The 14,459-nt window shown below is 38.0% G+C and overlaps 1 protein-coding gene and 1 non-coding gene across 2 annotated transcripts; one reads left to right on the top strand and one right to left on the bottom strand.

Moving 5' to 3' along the window:
* Positions 1 to 340: 340 nt before the first annotated feature.
* On the bottom strand, positions 341 to 451 carry LOC120274280. The gene has a single exon (XR_005540810.1). It is a non-coding gene; the product is annotated as a small nucleolar RNA R71 (small nucleolar RNA).
* A 3,107-nt stretch (positions 452 to 3,558) lies between these two features.
* On the top strand, positions 3,559 to 5,520 carry LOC120273176. Its single transcript, XM_039279816.1, has 5 exons — positions 3,559 to 3,725; positions 3,791 to 4,006; positions 4,394 to 4,877; positions 4,936 to 5,031; positions 5,461 to 5,520. Exons 1-5 carry the CDS (start codon positions 3,559 to 3,561, stop codon positions 5,518 to 5,520), a joined length of 1,023 nt encoding a protein of 340 aa, XP_039135750.1.
* Positions 5,521 to 14,459: the final 8,939 nt, after the last annotated feature.

The raw sequence follows: 14,459 nt of genomic DNA, 5'->3' as shown, positions 1-14,459 counted from the left end.
CAAGGATTGCATTCCAAAGATTGCAATGCCACCGGTTGAAGCAAACAATTTTTCAACATGCAACCAAAGACTCATGTCATTAATTCAGAGAATCAGCTTTGAGGTTCACCAAGAGAAGATCCACACCTCCATCTCTGCTTTTTTTCTCGAATCATCGCGACATCGTTAAGCTCAATGGAGTCCCACGTAATGCGCTAGACTCGTGACTTTTTTCCATTCTCTTTACGGGACAAGGCTCGAGCTTGGTTACATTCACTCACCGAAGGCTCTATCAAAACATGGGATCAATTGCTCCAAGTTTTTTTCTTTCTAAGTATTTCCCGCCAAGCAAAAACAGTCTCGACTATGGAACCAAATCACCGGGTTTTTTTATCAAAAAGGATGGTGAATCACCGTATGAAGCTTGGGATAGATTCAAGGAACTTATGAGACTATGCCCACACCATGGCTTGGAGAAATGGCTGGTTGTGCAAACATTCTACAGTGGATTAAACTATAACTCTCGTGATTTCAGCTTGATGCTCGCATCGGGAGGTGCTTTTGATGAACAAAAAAAGTGGATGATGCCTATAATTTAATTGAAGACATGGTTTCTCAACCATTGCCAATGGGCAAGTGAAAGAAGCACCACTCCAAAAACCTCGCAGGAAGACATGAGGTGGAGACCTTTAAACTTAATTGCAACCAAGGTGGATGCTTTTAACTCAAAAATTTGACAAACCGAATGCTCCAAGTGCTGCCAATGCTACATGTGAAATCTGTGGGTTCCACAGACATCTAGTCATGAATCGTCAATCGATCGCATCCCCTCTTCGTAACCATCGTGGAGCAAATGAACTATCTCAATTTCACTCAAAGACCCGTTAATGATCCATTCTCCAACACCTACAACCCCGGGTTGGCGAAATCATCCCTAATCTTTCCTACAAGAGCAATCAACCCTCACTTTGATCAAAAACCACGACTCTAATGTCCCCTAGACGTACCACTAGGATTCCAAAGGAGAATTTCTAATCCACAACCTGCAAGTAAGTCAAATTTGGAGGCTTTTGCTAGAGAATTTTGTTGTAACACAAGCCAAGCAAAATGAAGAGTTTAAGCAACAAGGTCAAGTCATGAATGAAGCAATTCGGCAGACTTTACTTCTAAGGTTGATTCCTTGGCTACCCACAACAAAAATGTCTGGAAAATCGATTGCTCAACAAGCTAGTTCTTCATCCGCACTCCCCGTGGATGTTTCCGGGAAAACCGAAATTAATCCAAGTGAGCATTGCAAAGCTATAACTCTAAGGAGTGGAAAAACAATTGGAAGATCCCAAGTCAAAAACAAGTCTGAAAATGAAAAACATTGGGGTGAATCCAAATTTGAAAAAATGATACACAACAAAGCAAACTGAACACAACAGTGGAGATGCAGAAAAAGTTGATGAAACACCGAGGTATATACCTCCAAAACCTTACGTGCCACCAGTGCCATTTCCACAAAGGTTAGCCAAGGCCAAGTTGGACAAGCAATTTGGAAAGTTTTTAGAAGTTCTTAAGAAGTTATACATCAACGCTCCTTTTCACGTAAGCTTTTGCAACAAATTCCATCATATGCGAAGTTTTTGAAGGATATTTTGTCTAAGAAAAGGAGATTAGAAGAGTATGAAACAGTGGTATTAACGGAGGAGTGCAGTGCATTAATCCAAAACAAATTGCGTCCAAAACTGAAGGACCCAAGCAGCTTCTCGATTCCATGTGAAATTGGGGCAGCAAGCTTTGAGAAGGCTCTATGTGATCTTGGTGCAAGTGTAAGCTTGATGCCTTTGTCAGTGTGCAAGAAACTATACATGGGAGAGTTAAAGCCGACAACAATTTCCTTGCAGCTCGCAGATCGATCCGTCAAACATCCAATAGGTATTCTTGAAGATATCCCAATCAAGGTCGGTAAGTTCTTTGTACCCGCTGACTTTGTGGTGTTAGAAATGGAGGAAGACACTCAAATTCCAATCATTATGGGGAGACCCTTCTTGGCAAACTCAGTAGGGCACTTATTGATGTTAAAAATGGCAAGCTTTCTTTTAACTGCTGGTGAAGAAAAAAAGTAGAATTTGATTTGGCTAACTCGTTAAACACTCTTTTGTTGAAAGTTCATGTTGTAGGGTTGATCTACTTGAACAAGCTATCAAAGAAGAGTTGCCAAAACACATTTCCAAAGACCCCGTCCCAGCTTGTGTTTGGTACAAGATGAGCGAGAAAGATAATGAAGATGGTGAGAATGAGAAATGTGCACACTGCTGCAGTCTAAGAAATTTCGCAACACCCAAGCACTCATAACTGAAATTTTGGAACCAATTTCCACAATACACAACCCAGAAGACTGTAAAGCTCCCAAGGTAGAACTAAAACCTCTCCCATCCACTCTCGGTATGAATTTCTTGGACCTAATTCCACATATCCTCGTGATTATTAATGCTCGACCCTAAGCGTAGTGGAATCTGAAAAACTTCTCAATGAGCTTAAATTGCACCAAAAAGCCATAGGATACACAATAGATGACTTGAAAGGAATACAACCATCAATTTGCATGCACAGAATTCTACTTGAACCTGATTTTAAACCTTCTATTGAGCACCAAAGAAGACTAAACCCCAATATGAAGGAAGTTGTTAGGAAAGAGGTGCTTAAATTGCTTGATGCCGGTGTGATTTACCCAATTTCCGATAGTGAGTGGGTCAGCCCTGTGCAAGTAGTTCCCAAAAAAGGAGGCATGACTGTTTTGAAAAATGAAAATGATGAATTAATCCCAACTAGAATTGTCACGGGTTGGAGGATGTGCATAGATTATAGGAAATTGAACAAAGCAACAAGGAAAGACCACTACCCACTCCCTTTTATAGATCAAATGCTAGAAAGGTTAGCTAAACACTCTCATTTTTGTTACTTAGATGGATTTTCTGGTTTTTACCAAATTCCTATCCATCCTAGTGACCAACACAAGACCACATTCACTTGCCCTTACGGCACTTTTGCCTATAGGAGGATGCCATTTGGTCTTTGTAATGCTCCCGCCACCTTTCAACGTTGCATGACAGCACTTTTTTCAGATTTTATTGAAAACATCATGGAGATTTTTATGGATGACTTTTCGGTGTATGGCACAACCTTTGATGAATGCTTAGCTAACTTGTCTAAAGTGCTATACAGGTGTCAAGAAATGAACCTCATCCTTAACTGGGAGAAGTGCCATTTCATGGTACAGGACGGTATCGTGCTGGGACATGTGGTGTCCGAACGTGGCATTGAAGTGGACAAAGTGAAGGTGGAAGTCATAGAGAGGATGCAGCCACCTACAACAGTTAAAGCAGTCCGTAGTTTCCTAGGACATGCAGGATTCTATCGGCGCTTTATAAAGGATTTCTCCAAAATTGCAAAACCCTTAACTAATTTGTTAGCTAATGATGTTCCTTTTTGATTTTTAATCATGACTCGTTTGAATGCGCTCGCAGGTTGAAAAAAAGGCATTAACCACCGCACCAATAATTCACCACTGATTGGGAGTTGCCCTTTGAAATCATGCTGACGCGAGCGACTACTGTTATGGGAGGCGTGCTTGGCCAGCGGAAGGAAAAGAGATTGAATGCAATCTACTATGCAAGCAAAGCGTTAGATGAAGCCCAAGTCAACTATGCCACAACAGAAAAAGAACTCCGGCGGTTGTGTTTGCTTTTGACAAATTTCGGGTCCTACCTCGTTGGCTCCAAAGTGATAGTATACACGGATCATCTGCGATCAAATATCTCCTAAGCAAAAAGGATGCAAAGCCAAGGCTAATTAGGTGGATTCTCCTCCTTCAAGAATTCGATCTTGAGATTCGTGATAAGAAAGGTGCAGAAAATGTGGTAGCCGACCACCTCTCAAGATTGCATCAAGTTGTGGAAAAGAATGGAGAGAATGAGCTGGCTATTAACGATGCATTTCCGATGAGCAGATTCTTGAGGATCTCCACAATTGACACTCCATGGTATGCGATTTTGTGAACTACCTAGTTTGTGGAATTACGCCACCGGACACTGAAATTCAATGAGAAGAAAAAAAGTTCTTTTCGGACTTGAGATACTATTTTTTTGGGATGAACCATTTCTTTATAAAGCGATGTGCTGATGGAATACTTGAAGGTGTATCCACGAAGATGAAGCGAGAAAAAAAGTCTTGTTCCATTGTCACTCTTCATCTTATGGTGGTCACTATAGCTCTTCAAAAAGCTACTGACCAAAAATACTTCAAGCTGGGTTTTATTGGCCTACATTTTTCAAAGACACGAGGAGATTTGTGCTTGCTTGTGATCATTGTCAAAGAACAGGAAACATTTCAAGAAGGCATGAAATGCCTCTTAATTACATCCTTGAAGTGGAAATCTTTGGCGTTTGGGGAATAGATTACATGGGGCCGTTTCCATCTTCATGCAACAACGGATATATTCTTGTGGTACGTGGATTACGTTTCCAAATGGGTTGAAAGCTGTTCCATCCCCAACAAAGCGATGCCGGACTGTAATTAAGCTCTTCAAACGGGTAATTTTTCCAAGATTCGGAGTTGCTAGAGCTGTCATAAGTGATGGAGGATCACACTTCATAGAAAGACAATTTGAAAGCCTCCTTAGAAAATATGGGGTAACACATAAGATCGCCACACCGTACCACCCTCAAACAAGTGGGCAGGCTGAAATTTCAAATAGGGAGATCAAAAACATACTTGAGAAAACGGTTTCAACAACAAGAAAGGATTGGTCACTGAAACTTGATGATGCCTTATGGGCATATAGAACAGCTTACAAGACCCCAATTGGCATGACACCATTTCGTTTAATTTATGGCAAGGCTTGTCATTTTGCGGTTGAGTTGGAACACAAGGCATTTTGGGCGGTTAAAGCTCTTAATTTTTGATATGAAGACAGCAGGAGATAAGAGGAAGCTTCAATTACAAGAGCTGGAAGAATTGAGATTGGATGCCTATGAAAATTCGAAAGATGTACAAGGAAAGAACCAAGTATGGCATGACAAAGCGATTTTTGCGAGAGAATTTCGAGGAAGGAGATTTGGTCCCGCTTTTTAATTCCACGACTCAAGATTTTTTCGAGGGAAATTAAGATCGAGATGGTCAGGACCTTTTGCAGTGAACAAGGTCTTCCCGTATGGCGCTGTTGAGGTTCACAGTGCAACAACAGGCACTTTCAAGGTTAATGGGCAAAAGGCGAAGCATTACATTGTTGGAGAACCTATTGAGAAAGGGAGAACTTATGTTCTCTCTAACTCCTCCCATCATTGAATAAATGAATAAAAAGAGGGTCGTGCTCGTGACCTTAAACGAGCTCTGTTTTTTCCTTTTGATTTTCGGTCTTTGTTTTTAATTTTTTTACGGTTATGTTACAAATTTTTCAATTATATTAGCCGATTTAAGTTCAATTGTTTTCTGCAGGTTCAGAGTTGTCCCAGAGCTCTTTTCAGCTCATTTGATGTTCAAATGTCTGAGATCTAGACTACCGGCTGACCCATGCGGACTCGTCGGGTTCACCTGTATGAAACACAGACCGAGTGCGTCGGGGAAACACGGTGTGGATCGTGCAGCGGTCGGGAGAATCGAAGCAGTTTTTCCCTCAAATTTCCGGTCTTACGCTCCCAATCCCAATGTCCACTCCCACTTTCCACCCACCCCCATCACTTTTTTTCGCTCGCCCCAAGGCCCGACCTAAACACTACCTATGCCTTCCCCAATGATCTTCTTGTCCTTGGCTTTACTCCACATTGCCTTTTTCCTACTACCAAGACACTCTCATAACTCTCCCATCCCTATCAACTATCCATCATCCCATCTCATCATCCCATCTCCGACATTCACATATTTTTAACACAACCCCCTCCCCCACTTTTTCTCTCAAAGATCAAACCATCAACCTAAAAACTCCATTACTAACTCCATAACCAACCCCCCCCATTCTCACCGGCCTTTTTCACAATCTCACCCTGAGTTCCGCCCGGTGGCACTTTTCATCATGCGAGACCGGAGAACGAGGCGCAGCATTGCTCTGCAACCCGACTCGAGGACCCGACCTCCCGTAACCTCCTCCCGGGCGAGCCACCCCAACATTGAGCAGTGCATAGCGCTTCCACTCACCACATCATATTCAAGGATGCTTTCAAAGGAATAGGTACGAGTTCTTTCTAAGCGGAAAAATCATCCCGACCGGTATGTTGATGACAATCTTCTCCGCACCTTGGGTATCCTTGATGATGTATATTGGATGGTAGGCAACCTAGGGTGGACCGCATTTGTCAACATGAGATTCCCCCACTTATGAGCGCCTCACCCTAGAGTTCTTAAGCTCAGTTGATGTCCATGTCTGTCACGGTCCGGTAGTGAGCGAAGGTGAAATCACATTTAGACTCCTCGACCCGAGGATTTTTAAGCTTAATTTGGCTCAATTTAACCACATTTTTCGGTCTTCAAGCTGGTGGTGACCGCGGGACACCTAAAGACTTTGATGCCAGCGACTTTTTGGCACACCCTCACCAATGAACCCAAATATGAACCCTCAAGCTGCTAGAGCAGACCAGGTCTTAGGAATCCATGTTTCCGCTTCATCCACCGTGATTATGGCCCTTTCTTTGTTTGATCGTGGTGAGTGTGAGGCCATTGTTAGGCAGTCCGAGCTCATGTTTCTCTGGGCAATGCTCCACAACACCCCTTTTAGAACCTTTGGTTCCCCACATGGCTCGTCAATTTGCTAAAGTAGGCAAGGCTTCCTCAGGAGACATTGTCCTTGGTGGTCTTATTACTCCTATTGTCTTTGCTTTTCATTGTGACCTGTCTCCGTTTCAGAGTATTCTAGGCAATATTCGGTTGGACATGGAAGCTTGCATTGCTATGAAGATGATCGTCAAAGAAGCTGATGTCCACTACCTCATTCTCAAAGGGACACCACGTTATCCTCTTCCCGACCACAGCGGACCACTTTCGTCCACCGCCCGCGACAAGCGGGGATTTTCTCGGCTCGAACCCTCCTGCACCACAACATGCTAGAAATCCCCTCCGGAACAAGCTCCACAACCCCCAGCGACGATTCCAGCAGTGCTGAGACTATCTCCCACGCATCATGACTGCCCTTGACTCCATTGCTGCTGAACAATAAGCACAACGACCAATTAATCTTAAACCGGCTTCAGCAACAAACTAATTCAATCTACGAATGGCTAGTCGAGCAAGGCCACTTTCCTCCTCCACAGTGATCCGGTCAGTTCTCTACTCCCTATTTGCTTACTTTTAATTAATTTCTTAACATTGAGGGCAATGCTTGAAGTAGGCTTGGGGGAGTTAGTTTAGTAGTTGCATTGCATCTTTTCATGCATCCGTTCGCGCACTTGCATTTGCATATTTATCTTGAGTTGATTTCAAAAAGACTTGTCATCAGGAATCCTATGATGGATTGTGTAGCATGACACAAAAAAGGCCATGGAATAGATTTTTCTTATCTAATAGTGATTGAATTTGCGCACTTGCATTTGCATGAGTCTAACTTTGCTAATCTCATTGCTTATGATCTTGCATTTTAATTTAGTATATACATTTGCAATGGGTTCTTCTTGAGATTTTTGTGATCCCATAGCATTCTCTTTGCCTAAGTTAAGTTCTCAAATAAGAGGAAATGATATAGGTGATGTTTTTGAATTTTGAGCTGAAAAAGCGAAAAGAGGTCTATGGCAGCACTCCTCTGTTTTTCATAGGGCTATTTTGCTATCGAGACATGAGTGTGTCTATGTAGGACTGTAACAAGTAGAAGGGTGGCTCTTGTGCCTAACCCGCATGTGCACCCTTCGAGATCACATCCTATGTTAGTCGGACAAAGAATTGAAAAAGATCAATGAATGGTTAAAAGAAATCCTATTGATCCCTCTAATAAAGCAACTTGGCATGGATTGTGTTAGGGAGTTCTATGAAGTCTCTAAAACTCATTGCATCTATATATCCTATCTTAAATGTCAGGACCATTTGCATGTGAGGTGAATCAAATTCTTTTGTGATGCTCGGGTATGCGGTCTATCCTATGGGAGAAGTTTGAATTACTCCATGACCTTTATGAACTCTATTCATAAGTTATGCTTGTGTCTGTGCTAGATAATGTCATCATTTGAATTACGTTAACTTCCCTTGTCATGTTGTCTAAATTGCAACATTGCTTGAGGGCAAGCAAAATTCGGGAGCTTGGGGAGTTTGTTGCACATATAAATTGCATTATAAACATCATGCATTTAGCTAGTATTCATGCATTTTTTTCCTAGTTTTTTTATGGTCATTTCCCTTTCTCCTTGTACAATCTACTTTTTCTAGTTGTTTTTCATTGTAGGAAGCTGGAATTGGGTGAGAAACACGAGGCCCGGGAAGAAACACAACCTATACGTGGTTTCTGAGAAGTACACATGGTCCATAAAAGTGAGCTGGGGCCCGACTTTTTATCTTTTGGCTATAAAGAGGACCATAAAGGGGCTCTAAAAAAGGGGAAAAAAGATCAGGAAAAGGGGCTGGCGGCTGAAAAGGGAAGAAGGGAAGATCACGAAGACACGGAGAGGGTTGAAGAAGGAAGGAGAGCTGGAAATTGAAGATCAAACCTTGTAGACATCATAGGGAGTTCTCTCGACTTGTTGTGTTGCTTTCTGAGACTTTCTTCTCTTTCTATCTTTTTCTTTGTAACTAAGATGGTGTGTGAGTAGAACTTTTCTTAGGTTTGGGATTAACCCAAGGTGTTTTGTGTATGATGTGTTGACACTTTTTGTATGGATCTTTTTATGCTTAATGGTAGATTTCTTGAGTCGATTTTCGATTTGAGTCACAGACTTGTGATTGTGAAAGCATTGCTTGCTATCTTAGAGATCTAGGTTGGCTGAGAGGGTTAACTTGGGTCTTGGAACCTCTTTAATCACCACGAATATACCGAAAAGGTAATTCTTGAGGGTCTTTGCCTTAATCATTGTACTTAATCAGGTTTTGAAGAGGTTTATCTACCACGAAAGTAAGAGGTAGCCTAATCAAGGTCTAACTTGTTATCTCTTGAAAGAGAGTGACAAGTAGTTTAGGATTAATGCCCTTCAAGAGATCTACCCAATTATAACCTAGATCCAACACATCGTTCATATTATACCTTGTGGTGAGTTCCCAAACCTAAGTTTATATTAACTGAAGTACGATCCAGCGACCCTGTGTCCCTTCACCACTGATTGTGTTTCATTCCTTGTTTCTTGTTGTTCTTAATTCTCATCTTTTTAATTGTCTAGATAACCTCTTGTTGCAATAGGTTGGTAATTACACTTGGTCCTCGTGGGATCGATACTTATTTACTACTTGGAAAAAAACCGTGCGCTTGCGGTTGTGCAACAAAGATATAGTTGATTTTACAACTGTTTGTTAGTTGTCCCGTGAATGTTTTTGTTATTATTAAATTTGCTGCATTTGAAATCATGGCATATCCTTTTGAATTTATTATTAATTTTATATATTTATAAAATGTTTCCAGTGGGATTAGAAAGTCTGGGGTGATATATATGATTTCTGGGTGATCTATATTCATATATACTTCCATGGATTCTATAGTTGCTTTTGTCATATTTTTTATTTGTCTTATATCTACTAAGCTTACTAAAATTCTTGTTCCTAATCCTTTTCTATGTAATCTTATTACTCCTAACATTAAGAGACCTAAATGGATTAATGTATAACCTGATGATATAAGTTTGTTATATGATTCTTCTATTATTAAATCTAATATAATTTGTTTTTCATCATTTGTGCAGCATATTTCCATTTCATCATAATGTTCATATATTTTTGTTTTTGTTTCAAATATTCCAAATTTATATAATTCTTCTACAGGGATTAATTTTATATTCTTATCTCTTGCTTTATTTTGTTGTTCTTCAATTGTGTATGTTACTTCTTTTCTTTTTTGATGTTCATTAATATGATTGGTATATTTTAGATGATTTAAAATTGAAAATCTTCTAATATTACCTATACTTTTTACTATAGTTTTTTCTCTTGAGTTTTCTTGATTTTCTCTCGACATATTTTGTTTTTATTTTATCAAATTTTTGTATTAAGTTTATTTTCCAATTGTTTAATTGGTCTTTTTCTTCTTCTTATCCATTTTCTATAATTCTTAACTTTTCTATTAAATATTCTTCTACTTCACTAAGCCATATATATTTTTGATATTTTATTTTATCTTTTAAGTTATATTGATTTAATTCTTCTAAAGGATAATATCTTATTTTAATTAATTCGATTTTATAATATTCTGTTGTTTCAAGTAGATGTTTCATTTCTTGGGAATTTTAATTTATATTCTGGTGGTTTTAATAATTCTTCTTTAGTCCATATTTTAAATGGTGTTATTGGTTTTCTTACCTTTTGATTTGTTCCTAATTGAATATTTTTCACTTGATTGCATAGATTATCTATTTCATTTTTATGATTCTCTTTTTCTTTTATGTTGTTTTCTACATAGTCTAGATTGGATAAGATAGTTTCTAATTTTAATAATTGTGTTTCTAGATTGTTTAATTTTTTAATAATTAAATCTATTTTTGCATCCATTTTTATTTTTTATCTTGATAAGATATTAAGATTTCTTAATATTATCATGATGTTTATAAGGATAAATATTATTATTGTAGTACATATTACTTGTATTATGATTATCTTTTCTATTGTTTCTTTAAGAATTTGGTTCATTGATGTTTTAATATTTATTTTTGATTGATTAGTTGATAATTTATGATTTCTTTCTTTTTGATATTTGTTTTGATATTTTGTTGTATAAACTTTGATTTCTTTTGTTTTTATATTAAACTGAAATAAGATTTGCAGAAAATATAAAATTACTACTACTTTGCAGTAAAATAAAATTACTACTACTTTGCAACAAGTTGAAATAAATAAGAGAGAATTCTTATGCAACAACAAGATCCACAACATGTAATACGATAGAAGTTAAACTTGGTAAATAACTCTATTTGATCCATAATTATTGAAAGTAAAAACTTGTTTTTGGTTTTTGTTGGTTTTTTAGTTTTTATGGGTTTTTGAAAAATTAAACTTCTTTTCACCATGGACATTCTCTGTCGGCTCGTTGAACCTTACCGTCTTAGAGTGTACTAACCTTTCCCTGTCTGCGGTACTAAGCCACCCTTGTAGAGTCTCCAGTTTCCAAAGCCTGAGTGTTCCACTTTGCATAATTACTTAGAAGAGTAATTTTTAGCAATTCAAATGATTATCTTTTAATATGTGAGAGTTCATCTTGTCCAACTTTCAGAGTTCAGACTTACCTCCACACTCTTTTTCCCCTAAACGGACCTCCTGTCCTTCAGACGGGTATTGTTTGGTGTTCTCCAGTTTTTCTTACTCCTTATATTACTTAGATTAACTCTTTTCACATAAAAGGTTCATTTTTAAGCTCAAAATCTTTTTCAAAAGCTCTGTACAAAACTCATTTTTTAGATTTTTAGATAATGGTTCATGGATCAAATAAAAACTATACTACCAAGATAAAACTTACTATCTACATGTTGGGGACCCCGTTAAGGGTTTTAACCCTGCATGGTAAACATTACCTTGAGGTTTTTGTTGAGGAAAGTTACTGTAGCTCTGATACCACTAGATCCACATGCGCCTGCTCCTCGAGGACGTGGATGTTGGGGATGCCGTTCAACTTACTTTGGATGCTGGGGTCATCCGGGGTGAAGTAACGGTTAGGGCGGAAGCTTCAAGAGTTAGAGAGAAGGAAGCATAAGCATAAAAATAAAGGGGAGAGAGATGTATAAACAAATAGGGACTTCTTTATTGCATTGATGGGGATGAGAGGGATACAAAGGATGTGACTAAGGATGCAAGGATCCCAAGATAGATGAGGGTGGATGAGATTCGGATGTGGGTAAGTATGCCCACTCCTTACAAACTAAGGGGCCTTATATAGGCTCCAAGAGACTTACCCCTTAAGTAACTAAACTTATGGTTAGCTAACTTAACCATGGTTGGACACTATTAAAGACAAGACACTTACCAAACTATCATGTAGCAAACATGATAGTTACCTAACCCACTTATTACAAGCATGCCTTTCAACATTAAAACTACTGTTGCTACAGTTACAAACCTATTTTACACATTAAAAAAAACAAACACCGACTTCTTTACATAATAAAAATAAACAACACTGCTTTAGTCCACCAAAAGATGAGCAATAGTTATGTCTTCATGTGGATGGAGTGGAGAGTCTTCTGGATCAGTTGGTAAATGACCACGAGGAACACCCAAAGGAAGATCGTCATCTTGATCCTCAATTATTGGGAGATAACTTGAAGAATAGTCTCCCATGTGTTGGAGTGAGATGGTTGCATTTATGTCTTTAAAGTGTTGAACTGCTGAAGGTTTATTGTATTTGAGGTTTGCAAATGGAATGCCTATAGGAAGTACCTCTTTTCTTGAATAGACTTTCATAGTGGAATTCTCCATTGCTAAGGGATAATAATAAGATTGTCTGATACTGATGAAGGTGAAAGCTCGCCATAAGGACAGTTGTTCAGTGACTGGAGTAGTGAATGACTACATTTCTTCTGTGAATACTTCAGTTGGAATGTGCAGTTGATACGGAACAAACTTCATGAATAATTCCATAGTAATTTGATGTCGTGCATCTTCCAAGTATCCTTCTTTATATCCTGGTGGAATTGATTTGATTGAGAGATTTATGACTGCAGGCAGTTTTAGCTTCTTGAATATTTTTGATAGTAGATATGAAAGTTTCCAATGCTTCTGTAGGAACTTGATCTGTTTTGGCCTTGTGAGTACTAGTCTGCTGATCATGCCATATTGTAGTAACTTTTCAACACTGAATGATATTCCTTTTATGTCTTGGTCATTCCAGGAGGACAGATCAAAAGATGCTCTGACAGTGAAGAAGCCTTTTTCACATTGACAATCTTGATGGCGATGTGTTGAGTCTTGATACAGATCAACGGAGAGTGCCATGCCATGAGGATGTATGTTGTCTTTAGCCATTTCTCGAAGAAGTATTTGAGTATGGACAAAATCTTCATAGGCTGTTTTGAGAACTTTCTGTAGAATGATTTGTTGTACATCTTGAATAACTGGAGGGAATCTTTCAAGAGTTTCTTCTTTTTGTTTCTGATTTTGGATCATATGCTGAGATATTTCTTTGTAGTCTTCAGTTATCTTCTGGAGTTTTTTGTTGAGTTCTTCAATTCCTTTTTTCTTAACTTCAATTTCAGTTTCTAATAGTTTTATTGCTCGATCTTGGGCAATAAAGTGTTCAACTGTTGGTGGGGAATAAATTTTTGTTTGAGGTTGATGTGATGTAGAGTTATATGGGATAATGTGGCTTGGTTTTGCATTTTGGTCTTGAAAATATTGACTAAGATTTTTCATGGATTGGAGAAATTGGGTATTGTTTCTATTGTTCCAAAGACTGTCAAGAAGAGTTTGTTGTTCATGGTCCAAGATATTGGTAGTACGGAATTTATGTTTTTGTGGGATATTTGAGAGTTGAAAGGTAGGAAGAGGATTTCCTTGTGCTGGGGAAATTTTAGACATCAGCAAAAAAGAATCTTGTTAGTTTTATAATTTTTATATTTTTTATTTTTTATTTTTGGGGAATGGTGATCCAGACTCCCACCATAGCAAGAACGCAAATGGACCTGCTTGTTTTTGCAGCCACAGTCTTACTATACGGATGGACAAGTCTTTCGTGTTCAATTAAGTTTATTTTCTTGAATAATCCTACTTAATTGATCTGCTATAATATTATCTTTCCCTTAAATATGTTCAATAAGAATATGGAACCCATTTCCAACTATATAATCTATGAATGTTAACCATCTGTTTGTAGATAATTTATTTTCTGACTTTTTATGATAAAAAGAGACAATAGCTTGACAGTCAGTTCTTAATAAAAATTCTTTACTTTCTATGACAAATAATTAAAATTTTTCCATTGCTTTAATACATGCTAGGATTTCTGCATATGTACTTGTTACTTTTGTATTATAAGTTCCACTGTCATATCTGCTTATTTTTTCTTCATTTTTTGTTGATTCCTTTTTTGGTATGAATTTTAAAACAACTCCCCAACCACCTATACGACCATCTGTTTCAATTATTAAGTATGAATTTATTGGTGGTAATTCTAGAGGTTTTATGTTGCTTACAATTTGTTTAATTTTTTGAACCAATTTAATGTCTTCATTATTGAATTTTCTTTCACCATTTTGTTTTGTTTTATTATATAATGGTCCAGCCAATTTACTTAAATTTGGTATGAAATTTCTTGCATAGTTTAGTTTTCCTAAAAATGATTGAATTTGTTTTAATCCTTCCAATTTATCCGGCATTTCTAAAATACTGCTTGCTAT

The sequence above is a fragment of the Dioscorea cayenensis genome, chromosome 12 (genome assembly GCF_009730915.1).
Source record: "Dioscorea cayenensis subsp. rotundata cultivar TDr96_F1 chromosome 12, TDr96_F1_v2_PseudoChromosome.rev07_lg8_w22 25.fasta, whole genome shotgun sequence".
In the NCBI taxonomy this organism is placed as follows: Eukaryota; Viridiplantae; Streptophyta; class Magnoliopsida; order Dioscoreales; family Dioscoreaceae; genus Dioscorea; species Dioscorea cayenensis.
This window is presented reverse-complemented; position numbering and strand designations above follow the sequence as displayed.

Excerpts from the sequence above, each read along its gene's own strand:
- LOC120273176 (XM_039279816.1), top strand. The coding sequence starts at position 3,559 with ATGCTGACGCGAGCGACTACTGTTATGGGAGGCGTGCTTGGCCAGCGG. Across the intron at positions 3,726-3,790 it reads TTGCTTTTGACAAATTTCGG|CAAAAAGGATGCAAAGCCAA; the intron begins GTCCTACCTCGT and ends ATATCTCCTAAG. Across the intron at positions 4,878-4,935 it reads GCAAGGCTTGTCATTTTGCG|ACAGCAGGAGATAAGAGGAA; the intron begins GTTGAGTTGGAA and ends TTTGATATGAAG.